This window comes from Chaetodon auriga, chromosome 5 (assembly GCF_051107435.1).
Source record: "Chaetodon auriga isolate fChaAug3 chromosome 5, fChaAug3.hap1, whole genome shotgun sequence".
Taxonomy (NCBI): Eukaryota; Metazoa; Chordata; class Actinopteri; order Chaetodontiformes; family Chaetodontidae; genus Chaetodon; species Chaetodon auriga.
The window spans coordinates 10850502-10874201 of NC_135078.1; the positions used below are offsets into that span (position 1 = coordinate 10850502).

General features: G+C 41.1%; 1 protein-coding gene across 1 annotated transcript in view; it reads right to left on the reverse strand.

The window, feature by feature from the left end:
- The window catches only part of smarca2 (SWI/SNF related BAF chromatin remodeling complex subunit ATPase 2), a 49867-nt gene extending 27130 nt beyond the window's left edge, over positions 1-22737 (reverse strand). Inside the window, exons 1-18 of the mRNA XM_076730152.1 lie at positions 22606-22737; positions 20394-20657; positions 20142-20271; positions 19635-20027; positions 18578-18679; positions 17135-17387; positions 14819-14945; positions 14301-14474; positions 13636-13809; positions 12750-12920; positions 11639-11689; positions 10509-10639; positions 9587-9644; positions 9180-9274; positions 8547-8694; positions 3850-4013; positions 2104-2170; positions 1887-1997 (exon numbers count right to left, since the gene is read on the reverse strand). Coding sequence (XP_076586267.1) covers positions 1887-1997; positions 2104-2170; positions 3850-4013; positions 8547-8694; positions 9180-9274; positions 9587-9644; positions 10509-10639; positions 11639-11689; positions 12750-12920; positions 13636-13809; positions 14301-14474; positions 14819-14945; positions 17135-17387; positions 18578-18679; positions 19635-20027; positions 20142-20271; positions 20394-20627 — 2583 coding nt within the window. The 5' untranslated portion in view covers positions 20628-20657; positions 22606-22737. The remainder of the gene's footprint in view (positions 1-1886; positions 1998-2103; positions 2171-3849; positions 4014-8546; positions 8695-9179; positions 9275-9586; positions 9645-10508; positions 10640-11638; positions 11690-12749; positions 12921-13635; positions 13810-14300; positions 14475-14818; positions 14946-17134; positions 17388-18577; positions 18680-19634; positions 20028-20141; positions 20272-20393; positions 20658-22605) is intronic.
- Between the last annotated feature and the right edge of the window lie 963 nt (positions 22738-23700).

Here is a 23700-nt window from a genome sequence, read left to right on the forward strand (position 1 = left end):
GAGATGTGAACAAATTAACATGCATGCCGTCTTTAATAAAAGAGAATACTTTCTGCTTACACTATGAGCAGGTGTGTTTTCATTTCAGCTTCTTTCCACCACATGTCTGCCGAAATACTTCCAGCCATGGACTGAACAAGGCGCTGGTTTCAAGTGGATTCTGTTGCATAAGCTTGGAACAGAATCCACTTGAAACCAGCAGTTCCTGCAGATTCTGTGACCATGCATTCATGATACAAACCCGCTTTTCCATCTCCTTCCAATGGTATAGCCGCTAAATACATAACATTCCTAACTCTTCTCATACTGTAGTGGGTAAAAAGCCCTGGCTGTCTCTGAGAAACAAAATAACACAGCTGGCAACATTGAAGTCACTTACACTGTGGTGTGCACGCAGGAGGAATTTTAGCCATGTTTTATAGGCATGTAAGAGAACAGACACATTCTATTTCAAATAAAACAACTGTCTATGCAGGCCATGTAACAGCTTACCTTTCACTTAGGCTTTATGCATGTCAGTGCAACCCAAAGAGTCTTTTTAAGGCTTAAAATCAATTTCATTCTGTTTTATGCTACTACAATGATAGCATATTTGGAACTGAGTGCTGCCAACATGCTCATGACATGCACTCAATACTGTGCCTGCATGCATCCTGAAGACACTAGTGGGGGACTGAAGCTGCTGCTGCTTTACTAACATGCTGCTTTCACAACACACTATGCAAACACAGTACTGGATTGAATTCTCGCCCATTCGGACAAGCGCTGTGCACAAAACTGAAGATACGATGTATGAACGGCTCCCACATGTGGAGAGTCTGATAACTGCTGAATGCACGAGTTTGCGAGTGAGTTAAGAGCCAACTCCTTGAGGGGCTTCACATCTGAAGCAAAACATACTGAGTAACCTATTTTTATGTAATTTTCCAGCCTACCTCACATTCCACTGAGTGTGTATGCACCCGCGCACAAACACAGAGCACAGTGAGCAAAGATAAATGATTTCAAGGATCGTGTGCAAAAGTGAAAAAAAGTAAACCGTCTGCAGCAGTGACTGTGTATACAAATATACACACTGTGAAGCCGATGATAAAGCTTATAGCCTTGAAACTTAATGACATACAGAGCAAAATCATTTAATCAGCCAAAACATTTGAGTCCAACCTAAGCCCAATGTCTTCATTAGAAATTGCTGAGGGGTTGCAGACTTTACATTTGAGTTTTCCTCACTGCTTATATATCAGCTATTAACACATTAGATGTGATACTGGGGTATGGATGATCCAAGATGTCCTCTAATGGAGTAAAGTATAATGTGAGGCTCAGAACATTACACCCCCATAACATAACTGATTCTGATTTAACTTTCCAGTCGCATACAAGGAATACAGCTAACACAGTGTTTTATCATCAAAAGAGCATTACAAACATCAGATTTTACTTTATTCTTGAAATACTTTGAAGCTGCTGCATTAATTTATTACAAGCGCGATCAACCACTGCAGGGCACTGTTGTCAGGCCTTCCCAAAAAGTCGATATACCAATTACAGCTTGTGCTGCTGATGCTGCCATATTTTAAATGGGAACAAAGAAAGAAGCTCACATCACATTTGTTTTGAAGTTCAGCCTTTCTGTCAAGTTTGCCTATGTGGGTCTAATACTTGTCTACAAAAATATTAACGGACTTCCACCTGATAATGTCATACTAGTGACAGTAATAACGTCACGTGCTGCTGTATGGCATTTAACTTCTCAGTGGTAAAGGTGGAGTGAAAACTTTTTAAGTGGATCAGAGTGTGTATCTGTAAAATATGTACAAAATGGCAATAGAGTGCAAGAGACAAAGTGAATTACACAGAGAGGACAAAGATTTGATCTCTTTCACCTTGGCCAGTATTTGCTTGTCCTTGATGATGTATTCATAGGTGGTCAGCAAGACATTGAACTTCCCGCTGCGCAGTTGAGGCACAAATCCACGGCGCAAAGCAGGGGTGCCCTTCAATGAGAGAGACACAAAGAAAACTTTCTGTCATAAGCCATCCAAAAGCAATCAGAATGCCTTAGATGGAAGAAAAACTGACAAAAAAAATGATTTTTCTTACCTTGTAAGAAATTTTGACCACAGAGGGTGCCCACTTGTCAAATTCATAGACCCAGTTAGACAAAGTCCTGGATAAAAGGAAATCAATGACAATCACCACAACTGTTGGAGGTTATGTGTCAGAAAGTGGTGTGAATTTAGAGCAATTACAGACACATCCCTATCTGAGCTCAGCTAAGACGTGAGGAGGAAAGGCAAGAGTGACCCGTGGAATGACGCATTAAGAGGCAGAGTGCGCACTGAAATGACTGTCATCAAGGTTCTGGCATAATTTGCTGGATAAACATCAGAAGAAGAAAAGAGCCTTGGCAGTGATGCAGCACAATGGCTTTCCAATGGGTCTTATGGATTGCAGCTCACAACGAGAAACTTTTCTTAGAGGATTTCTTTCAAAACTAGGTCCCCCGGGGAGATCAGTTCACTGCCATTAACTTTAATTTCCCAACACACACGAGTGAAAGAGGGCAAGTTTAAGGCTTTCCTCCACATTAGCTCACTGTGCATATTAAAAAGAAAATGTAACACAGTGGCCTTGAGCTCATATTTAAGCCTCTGCTGTGCTCAGTTTGATTACAAAAAACAGTGCAGCCTTCAGTAATGATTAAAAAACAGGTATTGGAAAAAATAAACCCATTGTTCATTTTAATCCTTTAACGCCTTCAGCTGAAAATATTTCAAACAAATACTAATCAGGTGAAATGTGAAAGTGAGAATTACAACACAATTTTCCCTGAACTCTAAATCTACTGAAGGTAAGTATATGCGAGCACTGAGGCTGCTTTCACCTGCTATGTTTACAGAGGCAGAAAAGAACCCCGGAGCATCAACCCAAGAGCACAGCCTTTTCAGGGAGTGGGGTTGAAAATAAGGCACCAAACAACTACACCTCGCTCCACCTTGGAGAGGTGGTCTCCTGCTCCTTCCAAGTGAAGGCCGGGCTTGTTTGTGTGTGAAGAGTTTGAAGGGAAATCAACAAGGGAAATCACACGTTTTGGTAAGCATAATGAATAATTGAAGAGATTCCCATACCTTTACAGTAACCAATAGAAGACTGAGAAGAATGAGTTTGAGAAAGTGTACTCAAGGGCTCCTACACAGTGTTGCATTATTGGCTGCTTGTAGCCCTAATTTTGCTAGGTTAAGGAGTTTTTAATGGCTTGTGTAACATGTTTTGCTCCCAGTGAAAACAGGTCAAAACATCTTCTGACAATGTTACTATAGAAACGGGCCAGGAACCAAAAAAAGGTGGAGGGGTCACCATATAATTAGAGTTGTCTTATAGTCAGGCGAATACAGTAATACTTGATAAGTACCTGAACTTCACTGGCCATCACTGCTATGACAGGATGCACATACAGCACACTCACGTCTACTGCGGCTGAAACCTAAATATAGCACTGGAGAGTCCAGAGCTGTCTGAGCTGAGTGGTAACTTATTGGTTTAGAGACAGTTTGTGCTTGCCGTCTGCTTCGACACGATCGCTCCCTGTAGGCAGATGAATGTGGACACCTGACACTTGAATTTCATTTGAGCAAAAAAGGTACATTGGTGTCTCAATCAGGGATGTTCTCTATCACAGCCCCAGGTTGTGATTTAGACTAATGAGGTCTGTGTATTTCAATCTAAAACGATTTCCAAGAGTAATTTTAAACACTGGGTACATCGCTCCCTTGCTAAAAAGAATTTTAGGATGTCATAACACTGCACAATAACAGCGGTGATAGATGGCAGCTGTGGAGTACTGACGAGAGAGGAACAATGATGAGAAAGGGACCGTTGATCCTCTTGTGCTCCATCAGATAGGTGATAAGGGCGATGGTTTGGATGGTTTTGCCGAGGCCCATTTCATCAGCCAGAATGCCATTTAGATTGTTGTTGTACAGGGACACCATCCACTCCAGCCCCTGGATCTAGATAACACAGAGAAATAAAGGCATGCCTAAAAATACGCTTGCAGACAAAACATCATTCACTCTGCTCGTTTCTTCACAACATTTGTGTGTATCATTTCTACTCCAGCACAGAAAAGACAAGACAACCACGAATAGATCCAGACAGGGTGCCATGGGCCGCATTCAAAGACAGTATCAAGGAAAGAAATCAAAGAAACAAAATTTTAGCCTGCTTTAAAGGGCAGGCATGACAATCTGAATACTAAACAGGAAAAAAAATCTGCTGGTGGCTCACATGGCTCATATGCATAATATGTAAACAAAACAGACAATCCTCACAACTGAGAAGGAGAAGAATATTTTACCGTTTCATCAATTAACAAAATAGCGGCTGATTCATTCTCAGATGTTCGACTACTTGATTGATCGAGTAATTGTTTCACCTAAAGTGGACTTTTAGATATGTTTCTTCTGCCAGTCTGCGTGTAACAATACAAACCTTTACCTGTGCCCAATGAAGTTAATTCAACGTTTTTCACTGAGTTTTGCAAATGCACCTTCACCTTGATCTCATTGCCACTTCGGCATTTTATAAAGTGATTCAAGCGCAGTAGCAGAATATCAACTGTGTTACCAACTCTGCAGCTCGCCCTTGAGCAGGGGAAAACAAACAGCAAGACAGTTTGGAGAAACAGGAAAGCACGCAAGAACACTGGCAGGAGAAAAGAGGACCGACGACCAATTACCAACACGTTTGTTAATGAAATACCTGACAGCACAGCTAATAGCACAGAAAAAAAGTCTGGTGGAGGGTAAAATTAATAAGAAACGTTTAAATTCTCTTATATTACTGTGTAGTTTCTGAAGACTTTTGTTGACAATGGTTTGCTACACAGCTGCTGGCACAGCAAAAAAATGGATCCAATTATTGTGCTGCTGAAATCTGGCCAATTTCCCCAAGGAGCTGCCACCATATCCCATTTAAAGCCTGGCGCACCATAAATCAGAAGTGCTAGGACTGCACCCTGATTGGAAGAAAAATGTTACCAGCATCCAATTGCCAGTTCCCCGTCTCTCGTAATATACTATCTTTCACTGCCACCCCGGCTCAGCACAACAAAGATGGTCCTATAGAGTCACACTGGAAAACAAGGTTGTAGCATTGTTATGAGCAGACAGCTGTCTTTAAAATTGACTAAGATCATTCAGTATTCAGTTGCCTAGCAGGAGATATGTTTGATCGCATCCTCCAGCCAAGACCAAACCCACATGACTGCAGCTCTTTCGCGACATATTTCGGAACCCTGCATGATGCATGACGAGAGCTGAGATGGACAGAGGTGGTCCCTCAAGGGTTTGCAAACAGAGTAACAGCAAGGATGTTATGAGCCTTAACACTATAATACAAAACAGCCTTTCCATCACAAAACAGGCTGAGTTATCATCCTGCTTGGCAACATTCTTTACTCTCTTTTAGATTAGTTGATTCATCGATTAGTCTTTAGACAGAAAATTAATCTGCAACTATTTTAATGAGCAAAAACTCACTGGCTCCAGCTTCTCTATACAAGACTTTTAAAGGCATCACCATGGGCTCTGGGCTTAGGAACCTGTATATTATGAACTTAGAAAGGACATAATATGAATATTAAAGGATTGGCTCACATTTTTTTAAGCATTATTTCAATGTTCAAACAGATTGGAGACAAAACCTGCAGTTCTAGTTCAATGTAAAAAATGAATTCCAAAGCTGCAGTCTTTGAGTCTCTGTAAACTTTAAAATGCATTTTTGCACATAATGAAGACTGTAGATTCTGTCCGACATCATTTACATTCGAACTGTATTATGAAGGCATCTCTTCATGACCAGGATAAATAGGAAGAACAATTACCTACGTGTCTTTAAATGTATACTCTCTGGGGATGTGAGTGTCGTTGTAATGTGAATGAATTATTAATGAATTTATCGATCAGTGATGAAAATGATCACTGGCTGTAGCCCTGTGCTGGAATATTAAATATGTATTCAAACAGGAGGGTGCTTTACTCCACAAGGCTTTACACCCCCTCAGGGGCATTTCAGAAGCAGAGTGTTTTGGCTCTTGATTTTGTTGCCTGGCTCAGATTTTGTTGATTTGATTGTTTTCTTGATGTTTGTGCTTTTACCATGGGTAAGGAAGCTACATGGTTAATTATTTATCATTCAGTTTATTGTTGATATATAATTGGGAGTCTGCATGGGGGCTTTCCTTTTGAAAACTGACTCTATGTCAGTCCTGTGTTTGACTACCTGTCTGGCACAATCTGCTCTGTGCAGCTTTATGCGGCTTCTGTCAAAAATAGACTAAGTGTGTATTGTCTGCAGAGCAGAGCAGAGAGCCGCTTCTGTAACACACTGCAGCACTTCTGGTGGAATCACAAGCATTGTCTCGAACGGCAGCAATCAGCTCCCATGGCCACAAGCCTATTCAGAACAAATCAGACATGTTTTGTGGTGGTGGCACTGGGCCACTCAGCAGCCAGAACCAAGACAAGCTGTCTAAGAACGGTTAGAGAGTCATGCTATGTCAAGCTAAAAGTCCTTACTACTCATGACTTCCTGGCTGCTGAGGTCGAACCAAATTTAACTACAAGAACATCTTCCCTATTGGAGAATCAAACACTTTGAAATCCCTTGAACACAGTTTGACATTGTGGCACAATGTAACATGGCCTGATCCTGGAAAATGGTCCTGGATCTTTAGACAGAACCAGTTATATGTTTACTGTGCAGACAGCAACAGACTTGTCATCTGATTCTCAGTGTGTTACTGTGCGTTCAGACCAAAAGAGGCAAAAGAGGCAAGGACGCCCGAGGCTGCGCGAGAAACAGGACAGCTTCCAAAGCGGCAAAATATTTTAGCCGCTTTGGTCGCTCTTCACGTGACTGACGTCAAAGTTAAATCGCGCTAGTCATTTAAAGGAGCCGCAAAGCAGACTTCTTGACAGCGGCATAGTGCTGCTTGCTGTTGTTCACCTTCAGTTTAAAGCATGCCTAGTTGCATGGGAGGTTTTGTGTGTCATTAAATACAGAAGAAAAAAAAAATCTCTGAGCATGAACATAAATCAAAATCACCATCTAGTCACGAGCGGATTGACGTATTGAGGAGGAAGCAATTAATTAATTAATTAACACACACACACACATTTGTGTTAATTAATTAACACACACACACACACACACACACACACACACACACACACACACACGGGTGCAAATGCGCGCTCCTTACGTCTCAGCTGCAGCATCTCTGTGCACAATTACGCATGTGGTGTTGTCTGCTTGTCTTTCGTTTGGTGTCATACAAGTTCGTCAAGTTCGTGTGTGTGTGTGTGTGTGTGTGTGTGTGTGTGTGTGTGTGTGTGTGTGTGTGGCCAAAGAGTGTTCCTTTTTTGGAAGAACGGGGAAAATGGGGTGAGGCCGTTAGCGAATTAAATTAACTCCCGCTCATAATTGTTATTATTGTATCATCAACATGGTCTGCGACGACTATAAATATGCGCGTTTAACCCTCAAAATCATATCGACTCATCATGGATTTGGATGACATCGCTGTGATGTGTGCTGTGCCCGCACACAAGTGATCAATTTCTCGGCATCCATGACGGAACTAGGAAACAAAGTTACATGCGTTGTTCTTTGGGGCTCGCTCGAGCGAAGGACACCTCTACTCTGATTGGTTGCCGCCGGTTGCCGCTGAACCGCGTCATAGCTAATTACCATAAAGTTAACCGAATTTCAACTTTTCATCTGGTGCCGCTTTGGACGCTTTAGCCGCTTTGGACGCTCTAGACGCGCGGCTGACGGCGGCTACGCTTTGGCCGCTCAGGACGCCGGGCTCTCATTGAAAATGTATTAACTTCCGGCGTCCTTGCCTCTTTTGCCTCTTTTGCCTCTTTTGGTGTGAACGCACAGTAAGCGACTTGACAGAAAATGAATCACTAAACATCTTGGAAGTGGATTAGTAGTTTAGGTCATTTATCAAGGAAAAATAGTAAAACTTCACTCGGACCTTACCACAGCTTCTCTATGTTGCCACTCCTTTTCTAAACATAACATGTATTTTACGTTACTGCAAACTATTACATGGATAGAAATTATTTCACCTTTATTTTTGTTTATTACTGCCACACATCAAATTCAGCTGCCACTTCAAACACTCTCATTAGTGATAAGTTAAGGGACAATTCATCACCCAAGATTTGAGAGAAACTTGTGCAAAGTGAACAAAATGTTTTAGTTGTTGATGAAAAAAATCAAAGGCAGGAAAACAGACAAAACAAATTGCTAAGTGAAAATACAAACGTGAATTTGTTTGCGTGTCATGCCAAAAAGGTTGTTCTGCAGAAAGTAAATAGTCAATCAATAGACTCATTTCAAAAACAGAGTGGATAAAACATAATAATCCACAATAACAAGCATTTTTTAAAGGTGAGCGATGAAAACAGCAAAAAGCTGTTACAGAAGTCTAAAAAATTAGGTGGAATGCAAGGATGTGTGTGTGTGTGTACCTGATAATGTTTGAGTGTGCCATTGATCAGCAGTGACGACTGCTTCTCCACCCTCTCGATGACAGCATGGGCCACACCATAGTAAGACTGGGAGCTGGTTTGTCCAGCAGGAACACTGTACTCATCATCCACATCCTGCTTGGCCGACCTGGATGTGTGCATCATGAAAAAAAGAGAGCGTATTTGACAGCCCATCTGACCTAAACTGAACTGTGCTCTTTAGAAATGATTTTAATGATCAGTTTCAAGGCTTAGCTGGGTCTGGTGCTGGGAGCTCAGCAGGGGCACAGCCAGAGCTCCTCGCTAAGAGCCCCTCTGGAAATGTCTAAATTCAGTACAAGGTCGAACACGGCTTTACTTATTCATGTGTTCATTCTATTTTATTTTTTCATTAATCTCAGTGTCTAGATTCATGATTGGTTAACGCTGATGTAAGACTCCTGCGGGGAAAACCAGGAGTTTCTTTGAAATCCTTTGAAGATGCAAAATATATTTTTAACTTTGAATGTTTACTATCTTTTTAAACAATAGCACTTGATCAATAGCACATGATTTTATCTTTTATCTTTGTTTCTCACTATGCGCTTTGTCAAGAAATCTCAGATAGTGGGATAGTGGGAAGTAATACAATACTCGATGATGTGCTTGGTAGCCTTCACAAACACTAAGTCTCCATTGGGATCCATTATCTTCTCCTCTGTTTCTGCCTTGGCCATCTCCTCTTCCTCCTTATAGGGCAGAATTGATAACACATGACTGAGAGCACACATACAATAACAAAAGACAGACACCAGAAGTAGCTCTGATGGAGATAAAACAAAATCAACAAACAGTGTTCCTGAAATTCATACAGCTACAGCCCCCTGGTGAAGTTTGATGTGTGTATTTTGTGTGTGTATGTATTGTACAAGTTGAGTTGGTCTGACTGAGATGTGCACTAAATCCCATTTAATAACCATTTGAATGATTTGAAAAACTGCAGAGTGTGGCTGATTGAGAGCCATCCACCGTGGGAGCTCATTAATGAGAAAGTCACAAACCTCTTCCTCAAACTCTGAGCCGCTCTCCTCGCTGTCTGACCGTGGGGCAACTTCATATCTGGTCACAAAGGAAGAAAGGCCAGGATGAGCAAAACAAGGGGAGTAGAATGTACAGTTAATATATCTGTCACACATTAAAAGAACAAACAATTAACAGCAGCCCCAATACAGACATGGTTTGTTGATTTGTTTGGGATGACATCGGGTTAAATCCTCACTCAACCTTGACAAACTACACAGCAGAACCAATGAGCTTGTGGTCGACTTCAAATATGCATGTTTCTGCAAAGAAGCTACAAACTGTAAAACATGGATGCTTCACACACATCTTCAACCCGGCAGCACAGAAGATCTGTACAATCAGCACAGTTTCAAGGTGGACACCAAAGATTAGTGTCACCAATTCAGCATCTGACCAAATGTGGAATATGGTCACAGTCTGCCCTTCTGTTCCTGACTTATGGTGTTGAATAATGGACAGAAAAGAGTTTTTGTAGAACCTTATGATGTCACGGTGAAGCTGACCTTTTGGATATGAAATGTCATCCCTTTGTCATTTTATCCTATGAGAGATTTGTGTGAAATTGTACCATAATTTACCTCTGAATCATTGAGTTATGGCCAAAAAGGTGTTCAGTGAGGTCACAGTAACCTTTAACCACCAAATTCTTTTGTGCCAAATCTGAAGAAGTTCCCTGAAGGTGTTCTTGAGATATCGTGTTCAGGACAACGGGATGGACGTACATATGTATGGACGGACAACCAATAAACATAATGCCTCTGGTCAGGGCTGTGGGCATTAAAAGTACGATCAGCAGAAACTTAGAAATACTTTCCAAAAGATGAAAAGATCATCCCTTTAATTTCAGGGAAATGTCACAGGTTGACAACAGTTCTGTGTGTCAGTGATGTGATTCCTCACCCAGGGTTCATCTCCAGCCAGGCCTCCAGCTGGCTGGATTTGGGAGCGTCTGTTCCTTGCAAAACTTTCCCAGTTTCTGTCTGAATCACTTTGACTGGCAGCTCACTCATTTGGCTGCTCTCATCCATGGGCTACAGGACAAACACACCACAAGGACAAACATGAAGCATGAAATTTGTGAATGCATAAGAGTGAATGCCAGTAATTGTTGACAGTTGACTTAAAATCGGCTGACTTTGTCTTTATAGCAAAACTAGCTTATTGGAAACCAAGAGGAAGGAGGAAGGAGCCTCATCTGAACCTCCATTCAGTCTCTCCCTGCTCTCTCTGATCACATACACTGAGTTTTAATGGAGCTGAATCCAATAATGTTCTCATTTACATACATTACTTTTGTGTTTCTGTTGTCAGTTGGTGGAGGTAGTGTGAAATTTGATTACAGTTCAGAAATACTACCTTAACCAGCAGTTCTTACCAAGCTGTTGTACTGCAGACAGCTCAGCAGAAACAAGTTGTGAACACAACATTGACATATTATCACCTTTTAAGTTGATAATGTCAGACTTGTTAGCAAACAGCTGTTCATTTACACTTTCAGCAGTTATTTGGCAACACTATCATTCATTTGGACATGTCCTGGCCACGTGATCAGAGCAAATCCAATATTTACTGTCTTTTAGCTCCAACCCTGGAGGGAAATGCCTGACTCTTCAGCTGCTAAATGCTCCGCTTTGTTCACCAGCTTGTCTCTGTGTCAGGTAGTGTACTGCAGGTCTTTAGAGCTTTTCCACTGTAAACAGCTGCCTGCTGCAGCTGAAAACAACGCTAAGACAGTGCTGACTGTGAACCAAAACAGTGAAGTTGTTGGCCAGACAACTTAATAATGTGCTGAACTTCACGATAAAGCTCAGTAAAGCTGAGAGGAGATGCAGATTAGGGTGATAATTCTCTGTCAGCTCATCACTACGAGTGCCCCTTTCACACTGTCGTCACACTGTAAGTGATAATTTACTATTATAGACATGCTGATTAGCCACTTTAAACATGCAGCTGCACAACAGGTTAACAGAAATGGGAAAAAAATAGAACAAACGGGGAAATGTGACAGCATAAAGCACTGCAAAGCTCACCTCTCCATCAGGTCCGATGGCACTGGTGCCTTCACCATCTCCATCCACCTTCTAGACAGCAAACACATAAATCCATTCAGCTGACATGTCATTAAGCTGTTATTCTCTAGAACAGCAGGGCATGTTGAAAGTATAGGTGACACCAGCGTCTGGTAATTTCTCAGCAGTGCAGGGTCTATAATGGTTTAGGTTTTCGTTTCCTCCATTACATTGTTAAAGGGCAAAGTCACTCTTTAGAGGTCACAAAGGAAGAGCTCTCCAACAGGATTATCAAGGACCTTGTGGTGTGCTGAAATCTGTATATATTTTGGTGTATTCCCAGGATCATCATCACACTTACTGAACTGAGGTGGCACAGCATGTGGTTGCAGACAGAGCCTTTTTAAAATGGCTAACATCAGTGTCAGGGATCTCAGACCAGGAGCCACGCGCGCCTGAGAGTTTGCAGGTGTTCGTTCCAGTCAAACACGACACCAGAGGAGTTCACTCATTAGTTCTGCCACTCAGACAGGTGTGAAATGATATGCGTCTACTTTTAGCCCACCAAGCCGCTAGGTTTGACAGCCTTTTAATGCTTCAAATCATGAGGAAGCCATGTGATCCCTCACAATGACCACATTGTCATTCTGGAAGGCGCAACAAAATAATGAACTGTGAGATTCATTAGTCAAGCAATCATAAGACATAATTCATGCCACTGTCAGACAGAGGTTGGTGCTCCTCTCGATGGTCAGATTGACTTTATGTAAGGATACAGACCCAGCAACACTGAAGGACCATGAGCACCAACCCAGGATGTCTGTCAGTAATTCACTGCTTTAGTCAAGCTCTAATAAAAATCTAATTTAAGATTTTTGACTAATTTTGAAAGATGTATCTTCTGCAGAAAAAATGCAGTTTGAAGTGTGAGGTGAAGGTTAAGGAGTATTCAGAGATGTAAATACACAGTGTTAGTTTTGCTCTTTTCATGAGTTTTTGTGACTCAACAGGAAAAATAAAAGCCTTGGAGCAAAACCTTGCTTTTAAAAAAACAGTAGAACACAAATCTCAGACCTTTCAGCATAAAGAAGCATCCTGTGAATAATCACCACTTGGCCGTTTCTCTTCCTACCTTCTTTCTCTTCTTCCTCCTCTTCTTCTCCTTGGCAGCTTGGGCAGCTTTGTGTTCATACACCAGGGTGGTGAGGTTGGCCACGTATTCATCCGTCTGCTGCAGCAAATAGGCCAGACGCTTGTCTTTCTTTTGGTCAATTAGTTTTCGGTAGCCTTCTTCATCTTCTGCCTGTGTGGGGGATGGTGACAAGAGGTTAATGGTAGAAGAGGACCAGAGTCTTTTGAGGATCACAAGTGCTGAAATATTATGATCAGCTTGATAATATTCATTCAAAGCCAGTTGGACTGCGCTATAAATGATTAGTGCAGCTGTCATATTTCTATGAATACGCATACAAGACGTGGTCATGCAACTGACCCGACACATTAAAGAATAATTGCAATCAATTCTACATAATTATATATAAAAAATTTAGATTGAAAAAGAAAAAGACGTGCATGGTATTGATTGATCGAAACATCCCTATTTGTGTGTATACCGTATCTTGTTCAGTGTCACAGATATTGCTTTACTTTTAAAATCAATAGAAAAGCATCCATTAATTATACAGAGCATGACATCAGCAGTGCTTTGGAACTGTGATATATTTATACAATGTACAAAGTTTGCTGGGTCTTTCACTTGTACATATACTGCCATCAGACATGGCTGTACATGATCAGCTGATGACAAAATGTGATGTTTAAATGTGTAGATATGTAAATTACTTAAAAACAAAAAGCCAAAACAAATCAGCAGTTAAAACTGATCACTTTCTGATCAGTTTCAATAAAACAAAGACTGCCATGAAAAATCTCAAGTGTTCAGCTCTTCAGACTGTGTTATCATTGCTGAGAGGTGTGGCATAATACAGTACACTATGATTTGACGTCCTGCTCCTTACCATAAGTCTCCTCATTCTCTCCTTCTCGATTCTCTCAGTCTCCTTCTTTTGCTCCCTCTCCGTGTTGGTGTGCCAGTTGGCGACAGCTCTGGTGAGTTTCTGGACTTTACCCGACACTGAGCGGTGATACTCTTTGAAGTCTTTAGCATGCTGAAGGATACTATTGAGATATTCCTGAAAAACAAGTCATAAATCTAGTCTAAATACTATTTTGACAACATGGCATATGAGAAACAAAAAAATCATTAAGTGCTGTGTTGGCAGACTCCACTTTCTTTGCCAGTTTTGTCATCCTCTTTGGATGGATTCATTTCAACAAGCAGGGAGTGTTTGATGATGCTGCCTCGCAAAGCCTTCTGACATTGTTAAATGTAGTTTTGACTGTGGATGTCCACTGACAAGACTGACTATAGACTACCATAGACTACTGGTGTCTGTTTCAATGTTGTCCCTTCTTCATCAAACATTTTCAGCTGCAGCTTGCAGAAAACATGAATGGGGAAAGCACTTAAGGTTACTTTAAACGTTAAAGTGACAGTGAATCACTATTATTTTGTATTGAAATCTAATCTAAGTTTTGTTTTTGCGAAACATTAGAACAACACATGCTGGAAAACAATACTGCTGCTGTAATGATTGCAACCACTCCTGGCACAGTGGCTCACCTGATGTTTCTGTCTGCGCTTCTTCTCCTGCTCCAGCTTCTGCTGTTTCTCCAGCTTCTCAGTCATGCGTGCCTCCCTCAGCGTCTGCCGCTTGCTGCGTCTGTAAGCCTTCGAGTTGAGGGCTGTCTCCAGGGTCGTGTCTCGCCTCATACATGCTACTACGTCCTGCCTCAGCTGTTATGAGATATGGTCACATGTCAAAAGCATTTCATTTTTTTAGGTATACTACTGAAACTAATACATTATGATACATGAAACTGCAGCTTACGGGGCATCACTAAATTTAAATTTAACATTCTCTCGGGGGAACAAAACAAAATGCAATCCAACTGAAAAGAAATGACTATTTGATATGATGTGTATTAAGTCATCAATCACATCAATCAGCATGAGTTAATGAGGAAATCAGTGTCCTAATACTGTATCAATGATTGAACTCCCTGAGCTGTGAGTCATTTGGGGTAAATCAGTATTCTGTGCTGTCACATTGAACATGAAACACATTAACTGTTGCATACCTGCCGCTGGAAGTTGAGCAGACGCAGTGCCTTAAGCTCCACTGTGGCTTTGGTTCTCAGGTCAGGCGGCAGAGAGCCAGGCAAACTTTCCAGCTCCTGTATTCGATGTGCAATCCGAGCCTGCAATCTGAGTAACATCATGAAGATAGTAAGTCAAACTGTAATAAACCGGTCCAAGCACATCTTAATAAAAAAAAAACTACCCACAAAACAAAGGCATGACACGACAACAAGGTTAAAGAGGCTGTATTATGCTTTTTGGCTATTTCCCTTGCCTGTGCTGTGTTATGTGGCTTTTTGGTGCATGTAAAACATTTGCAAAGTTACAAAGCCTAAAGTCCACAGCAAAGGGAGTAAATGAAGAAAACACTGCTCCCGAACTGCATGAAACACCTCCTCTGTAGTCCAGCACTTTCTTCCATTAATTCTATGCATCATTATGTAACACAGCACCACCTCAAGATAGGTGACCTCCTGCAGCCAGATGACCTCGTGTGTTAACTTGTTTTTGATGAAAACATGATGAAAGTGTTCCCACAACAACTTGAAAACTGACATGTGTGTATGCACATTTTACTCTCTCAGACTGTTTTGTCACAGGGAACCGGTGAGAGATCAGGCTGAAGGATAGGTTGATACCGGCTGTCCATGACCTGCCTTCAAACTTTGAAGCTGTACATTTTGCCGTGTTTTATGTTGCTTTACTGTTTATTTTGTAGGTGAATCTGTTGAGCTTGCTGTTAGCATGTTGATCGGCTAATGTGGCTACTCCCACAGGCATCCTCAAATGTGTTGTTTTGTCCAACTGTTAGCCCCAAACCAAAAGATATTCAATGCACAATAATGTGAAACAACAGACAGCAAATTCTCACATGGGAGACTGGAAACAGAAAATGTTTGGAAATTTTGATTGACATAATTAACGGATAATCAAAATTTCTGATGACTTATTAATGTTGATTGACTGATTAATTGACTGATGGCAAGTGACAGACAGAATCAGCAGTCTGGAGGTTACTAGTACTGTCATAAGGATCTGAATCTGTGGTACGTCATTAGTGAGTTGTTTACTTTATTTCACTCATTACAATTCAGCACCTGCTGATATTTCATTTTCATTAAAAGTGGTTCAGGAGCAGTAGAGAATCTACATACATCCTAAACAGAAAATACTTTGTACGACTATCAGGTAACTCACCTCATACGAACCCAAAGGGAACACTGCATAATAATTCATATGCTCTGATTTTATTAATTTGATTATATATCTGTCAGGGTGCCTCAAATGTTTAGCAATAAAAAATGTAGCACTATGAATGTTGCTGTTTCCACAGAGGTACTGTATGTTCAGACGGTCTAATTAGACAGACGACGCGAAGACAGGTCAGCTGTCTCTGCTCTCTGGTCTCTGAGCATTTCTTTACCAACGCAGCCTGTCAAAGATGACCAGAGAGCACTGGAAGAGATCATCAAAACAAGTGCCTTGAAATCATAGGAAGAAAAACAAGCCTGAGGGCCACATCAAGATTAAGGCCTGTGAGCTTTCCTCATATCTCCATCAGACGTCTCTGTTTTTAGAAAAATGATACAGCCTGCAGGTAATATGACAGAGGGCATCAGTGAGTTGTGATTGGGTATGCATAGCACCTTTAGCAAAGACCATAGGGGCATCAACAGAAAGTGTTCTTCAGGTTATTAAGTTCACAGGTAAGAAATAAATCTGATGTATATGGAACCCATTTCAGACTTCATTCACAGCTTAAGTGTGAATTCAGTCAATTCAAAGATCAGGATCTCTCTCTGCTTGGGATTTGTGGTCAGGGGCTATACAAACAAACTGGCTTGACTTGACTTGACTGTGACCCAGACATCTCCTGCTAGGTTCTCAATCACATACCTACTTCGAGCCATTACTGACAAAACTTCCCACAATGAAGAAAGAATCAGACTCCACCATACACAAACCAGCCTGAAATCTTGGTTGCTGTATGACACTTGATCTCAATTTAAATTATTTCAACACCAAGGGACATGAAAACAAACAAGCAGCTTTTTACTCTCACTTGTTCCAAAGCTCCAGACACTGATGGACTAAATATCGACAGTTTTTGATTTGTTTGTGGAATATGTAGAACCTAGACATGGCTACAGTCTGAACAAGTCTTATCTGAACATCTTTACAACGCTGCTCCCTAATGAGCTCTGAATAGGTGGAAGCTAACATTTTGAACTTGGGGAGGTTCTCAAGATTCATGAACTGAATGTGCAATGAGTGTTTGCTGAGACCAATGTTAACTGGGTAATAAAGATAAATACCTGTACTCTCTCTCTTGCAGGATCCCCACTGGGTCTAAGCCCTGGGGCTTCTGGATTGGCGTGATGCGGTTCTGTTTCTGCTGCATCTGGAGCATGGGGGACACCTGTTGCCCGGCAGGCTGAGGGGCCCCTGAGCTGCCTGGCATGGGCCCCGCTGGCACAGCAGAAGCCTGAGGTGGTGCAGGGGACGGGCGTCCACTGGCGGCAGGGGTGAGGTGCTTATGAGTGTTGGCTTGATTTTCACAACCCTGACCTGGAGACCAAAGATTCTGTGTTACTGGGTCAATTCTCTGTGGGGCAGGTTTAACCTATACCAACAGTAAACGGAAGAATTTGTTCTTTATGGTTACGATGGTTATGATTAACCAAATGCATATATTTTCGGTACCTATAGCATACATATATTCCTGTATACTGCTTGCTATCAATTTTCCTATATCGTCCAACCCTAACTTTAATGTCAATTCAACACGTGAAAGCTATAAACTCGTGAGATTCATATAAATTATTACTATTCATTTAAGATCTCTGGTCCATTTGTTAAGTACAAGATCTCCTATAGACATACATAATACCACTTGCAACCGATGCAGAGACCTGGGAAAAACCTGTTTTTGCTGTTGGTGTGTGGGTGAATACTGTGGTAGTAAACTATGAGACAGCTGGGATGTTTTCCAATAAATAAAATTCTTTAGAGGTGGATAAATCCTTTAATCTTAATGACAGCTACAACCCTTCCACCAGGGATCCCTGGCACAAGGTCTAATGCTTCTGAAAATATTTATAACAAAAAAACAAAAGCTTGTTTCAAAAGCTCGAAAATCAAAGAATACATTTTAAATGGAGCCACGTGAAAAGAGAGACAAAGAAGTGGAGACTTTTTAGACACACAGACGTATACGTCTCATCCTACTGGGAAATTATTTCACTATAACATTTATCAACCATATTATGTGCCTAAATTTCCAGAACATGACTGTGGGTGTTGTCTCCCAGTTAGGATTTGTGTCTTGTTCATCAACAGCACCTGGCTTCTCACTTGTTTCTGGCTTTCAGAGAAAATGAGTGTTGTCCAGATGGAGCGGTCCAGATGACCAGCAACATATGCAAATTGTGTTTTTGTGGTAGATTTCCTACTTTGCAGAAGAAAATAATGCAGTTTCTTCAAAGCCAGGGTTGAATCCTTCCACAATATCCCAGCTAACGGAGGATTCCCTTCAGTATGCTTTCAAAGAGAATCTGATGAAAGACTACACATCAAACATATGGGTGTAGCCTAGTAAGTCTCAAACCTTTCACTTCAACTCTGGATTATGATGTGTGGAATCAAAACATTTATGGCAAGTCAAAGCTAATGCAGCTCACAGTGGCTTTAGTCCACGCATCCATTCAACTCTACAGCTCAAGCGGTCTACCATACACGTTTATAGAGCAGTAACTTACCATCAGACCAAGGCTTGGGTCCTGCGCTTTGATTGTGTCCTTGCATTGCTGGGGTAGGGCAGGGACTTGACTGGGGACCACCCATAGGTGCCATTGGCATACCTTTCAACACAGTAAAAATTCATATTTTCATTTAGTCATTCATCGGTTGTTTTTCAAACTGTAAGGCACAATTCTCTCAACCAGTTTTGTCAACTAACCAGATTAATATGAGCCGGTGATGGGACTACGGCTGTTAACAAATATTCTAGATTCGAAAATATTTATATTTGACTCGTAAAAAAAAATCCATACATCTGATTGTGGAAATTAATACTGAAATGTGGGGGGAAAAGCAGCAGCTGCATTAAAAGCACTGCATGACACACAAAAACGATTTCTATAGTCCAGTACATGCGGTTTTGTTTTCTGTTTTTTTATACTGGGAAAATCTGTTGATGTTTAAATGCAGATGTGAAAATATTCTAGCCCCACGTGCTGTTTCCTCCTGCTGCCTCTCTGATATCTGCCCTCCCTTTCTGTCCTCTCCTAATTTGGTGAATTAAGAGTGATTTTAACCAATCCAGAATTAGTGATGATTGCTGGTAAAGTGAGAAGAAGAACCAAGAAGGTTTGACTGAGTATTTCTTATTTTTGTTGTGTTTGAATGAAGTGTCTTCTATGATAATAAAATTACTGTTTTTGTGAATGAAGTAAGGTCTATCTCTGTAGGGATCCTTTCCATAATGATGTCAGACACTTATTGTAAAACTGCTACATATTAACAGTTTCCTGCTTCTCACAATGTTCAGATTTGCTGCTTTTCTCTGTTTCATATCATTATAAAGTGGATAAATTTAAGTTTTGTTGTAGGTTCTGTTGGTCAGACACAACAAGATATATGAACATGTTAACTAGGGCTAAATGAAATTCAGATGGGTGTTTTGAAATTGTTTTGTGACATTTCATAGACTTACAATTACAATTACAATAATTACACAATCTACATTATTTCCATTATACTAGTGTTTCATGTATCAAATTAAGTTTGTATCTCTTGACAACTGTATTTTCTCACCTGCAGGCCTGTTGTAAGGACTAGCGCTAGGTGCCTGCTGCTGTGGCTGCTGTTGTTGTTGTTGCTGCTGCTGCTGCTGCTGTTGCATTGTGGGTAGGCTCCTCTTGCCCTGAACAGCCAGTTGGAGGTTTTCAGGCAGGGGCTGCCCACGGCCCAAGATCTTATAGGCCAGAATTTGAGCTCTGAGCTGCTGCAGCTGGACTGGACTGAAAGCAGAAGGTCCCCGGCCCTGTTGGCCCATGTTGGGCATGGCTCCCTGTGGATCCATGGGCATCATAGGGCCTGACTGGGAGGGAGGCATGTGGGGCGGTGTGGGTCCCCCACCACCTCCTGACATGGGACTAGAGGCATGCTCATGGACACCCATGGGGGATGGATGGGGGGATATGTATCCTACAGTAGATAAAAAAAAAGTTGCGTTACTGCAAACTTTAATTAATAAAACAAACATAATTACATTTCTCAGCTTACAAAGCTTTTAGTTTTAAAAACAAAGCAACAAGATACCCTGGTTGTGCTGGTCCATGGGACTCTGTGGAGGCCCCATACCACTATGCAGAGATCGCATCCCCACACCTTTCATGTGGCCAAAGTGCATCGCATCTGCCATGGACTTGTCATTCATTCCCTCCATGGTCTAAAAAAATAGGGAAAAAAGATTCAAGATTAAGAGTCATTCATTGTATGTATATGTGGCTAGAGCCTGTTGAAGACTACAAGATGAAATAAGCACTGCAACACTGTCCAGCAATCCTGTACCTTGTGCATAGGATACATGCTGTCCTGAGAGTAATCGCTTTGTCCCTGGCCCTGCATGCTGTGAGGTGCACTGGGTGTTCCAGGTCCAGGACTGGGTCCCATCATACTGTGAACAGAACCTGGTGAAGGGTCCGGTCCAGGGCTGGGGCCTAAGATTGGCCCTGGGGATAGACCTGCCCCCGGAGAAGGACCAGGATGGGACATACCACCTGGTGTGTCTGAAGGGGTGGACATCTACCGAATTGCTGGGAGGATACCAGACAGCTTCAGGAAAAAGGGAGAGATAGGATTTTAATGCCATGCCAGTAATGTAAATTCAGTAACTCAATAACAATTTTGGCATTTTAGTATCTTAACTGCTGTTTAAATTTCCTGCTCTTTTGTTTTATGAGCTGTATTTCATTTTTGAAAGATGTGAAATAGTCTTTTATTATTATTTGAAAACACAAGTTCTGAGATGATTTAAACATTTCTGTCTTAATTTAGCTCCAGTGTGCCAGTGTCAATGACAACTTATCATAAGCTCCAAAAAAAGGCTTCTCTATGACACTTCTGTTTTCCCTGTTCCTACTTTTTCATTTAAGCAGTATGCGTTAAAAATGTTGTCATTAGTGGTATTCCAGTAAAAACTGAGGTGGCCAGTAAAAATTTGGTTCTGTAATATGCACAGTTTGTTTATCTTGTAACTAGAGTCCTGATTATTATTTCAGTTAAAATGTATTGTATCAACAATTCAATTTAATCTTTTTCAATTTTAGCACTTTCAGATTACTTGAATCAGGTGGCGTCCTGGTGGCCCAGTGGCGGAGGAAGTATTCAGATCCTTTACTTACGTAAAATCACCAAAACCACACTATGAAAGTGCTGCACAACACGTAAAAAGTTTGAATTTGAACTACTTTATATAGTGTTGGGTAGTTTAATCTACAGCAATGCATCATTTTCTATAAGATAGGTTTGTCACATTGCTGTCCTGTGAGAACCACATGTCTCTAAAAAGTAAATTCAGGCTCAGAAAAACAGCTGCTTTTGGCTTTTGACAACACATACACTTGAATGAAGGTACTTTGTCACACTCCACCAAGGTGGAGTTTACAAAGCATACCATAAACGGTAACTGTCCGGGGACCTTTGCTTATGTCATTGAATGAATCAGCCTTGACATGTAAATTGCAGAAATACATTCCAGAAATACACGCATGCATTAGGTATATGGACTGCAAACTTTTACGCAAATAAAGCTTGATTTCGATGGTTCACTTTTATTCCTTCCTGACTGCCAGTGACGTGCAGACGACCTGTGTTATTACTCTGGACTGCATACAGCGGCATCACTGGACATCTTTCCTTACACTTCAGCATCAGTCTGACTAACTACTTAGTCCAACTAGAAACTGTTACTACCTTCTGCTGTCAAACCTCAGAGCCATAGCCAGTGCTGCACAAGACTGATGCCCAAATGCAACTGATCCTATTTATCTCACCTAACGTAACAATTTCAAGACGTTAATTGTTTTGTTTTAAGCATAAAATGACTCGTCTCTGATAATTCTATAGGAATGCTGTCTGTACCGTAAGTATGACTACTGTCACTGCCGTCGACTCATTTCCACGAAAGGTACTTGGGGGGGGAGGCCGTATTTACAGGGTTAAAACATACACGTAACGGTAAATAAATCAATTCCCAATAAGATACAGAATGAATAGCGCGACAAAGATTCTATCAATACACTAGCGCTCGCGTCATATCGTTGTTTTCTGACAATTCATGTACCGTTACAGTAACGTTAGCTTGGCAACTATCACTTTAGAGAACTCTGATTGGATCATGGCTTCCCCAAAACTGGTGGCCATCACGGATGTGCAGACAAAATCAAAGTTTAGATGAAAGTCAAGCTCTTCACATGACCTTGGTGACATCTTTAGAGACGAAAGTTTACTTTAACATTACATCTAGAGGCACACAGTTCCATCAAACAAACGCTTCAGACGTTTTAAGCGGTCTGCATCGCTCGATCGTTGGGGAACTTAGCTAACAGCTAGCTGACGTTAGCTAGCATAGCCTGCTAGCTAGTCCGGGTGACGCTGGCTCTGGTTACTGAATCTCCAGCAAGCGGACTGTATCCATGTCAGAAAGTTTGGACAGTTAGCAGTACGCTGAATAGTTACATGTCCGTATATATCAAAAACGAAGCGCCGTTGGTCAGTTTACCTTTCGGCTGAACTGTAACTGCACACAATTAGGTGAAAAAAAATATGTTTCTTCAAAATATGACTGCTGTCCATAAGTTCACTCCCCCTCGGTGTTGTTTTGCTGACATATTAAAGTTTTTCTTGCCTTGCCATTACTGATTTGTCAATGTCACCGGAAATTCCGCCCTCCTTCACAGTGATTGGCTAGACGACACGTCTATCATCTTCTATTGCTTTTTGGGCGTGTATCTTCCGTGTAAACCATTGCTGTAACTTTCTGGTTGAGTGGCCATGGCGGCAAACAACACGGCACTAATGTGAAAGTTTCCTGTAAACTTCAGATGTTATCTGGGGTCAAAACGTGATGAATACGGATGGGGCCATTGTGATATTTTAATGAGTAATATTTAATGCTGTGTTAAGGACTAGTGCGAGTGGGAAGGGGGTTTATGTGCTACTAGTGCTAAACGCTCTTCCTGAATTTCCCCAAATAAATAAATAAATATTTTCAATTTTTTATTGCTTTCCTTATAACTGCAGCAATTTCAGGTATGTTACATAATAATTGCACAGTGTAATCAAGAATTATTTCAAGCCACTTGTACTTTCTTCAGAGTTTATGTTATGTTCCACTACATACAAGAGAGAAATAGTGTTTTGCTCCACTGCAGTTATTTTACCGTACCAGTTACTTTGTAGATTACTAATTTACATACAAAACCTTCAACAAGCTTAAAAATATTATGCAGTTTAATAAATGAAACGACTCAAACGTGTACAATGTAGCACCAATAATAATCCAGTCATACGAAGTTTGCTGATAATACTTCTGTAGTTTCACTTGAGTATCATTATAAATGCAGGACTTACGCTTGTATTTTTACAATGCACTGTTGCTACTCTTAAATAAAGGAACTGAGTGCATCTTTCACCCTTGTTTGTTTGGCACTTGTGAAATTACTGGACTGAACATGAGAGAGAGGCAATGATCCTCAGTCACAGTTTTCTTTTTCAGTTGTAACAGCTGTTTAACAAAGGGAGAAGACCTGCACATATGTGAAAAAAGGCTATATCACAATTTTCAATGAAGATTGAATGTGAAAGGCAGGTATGT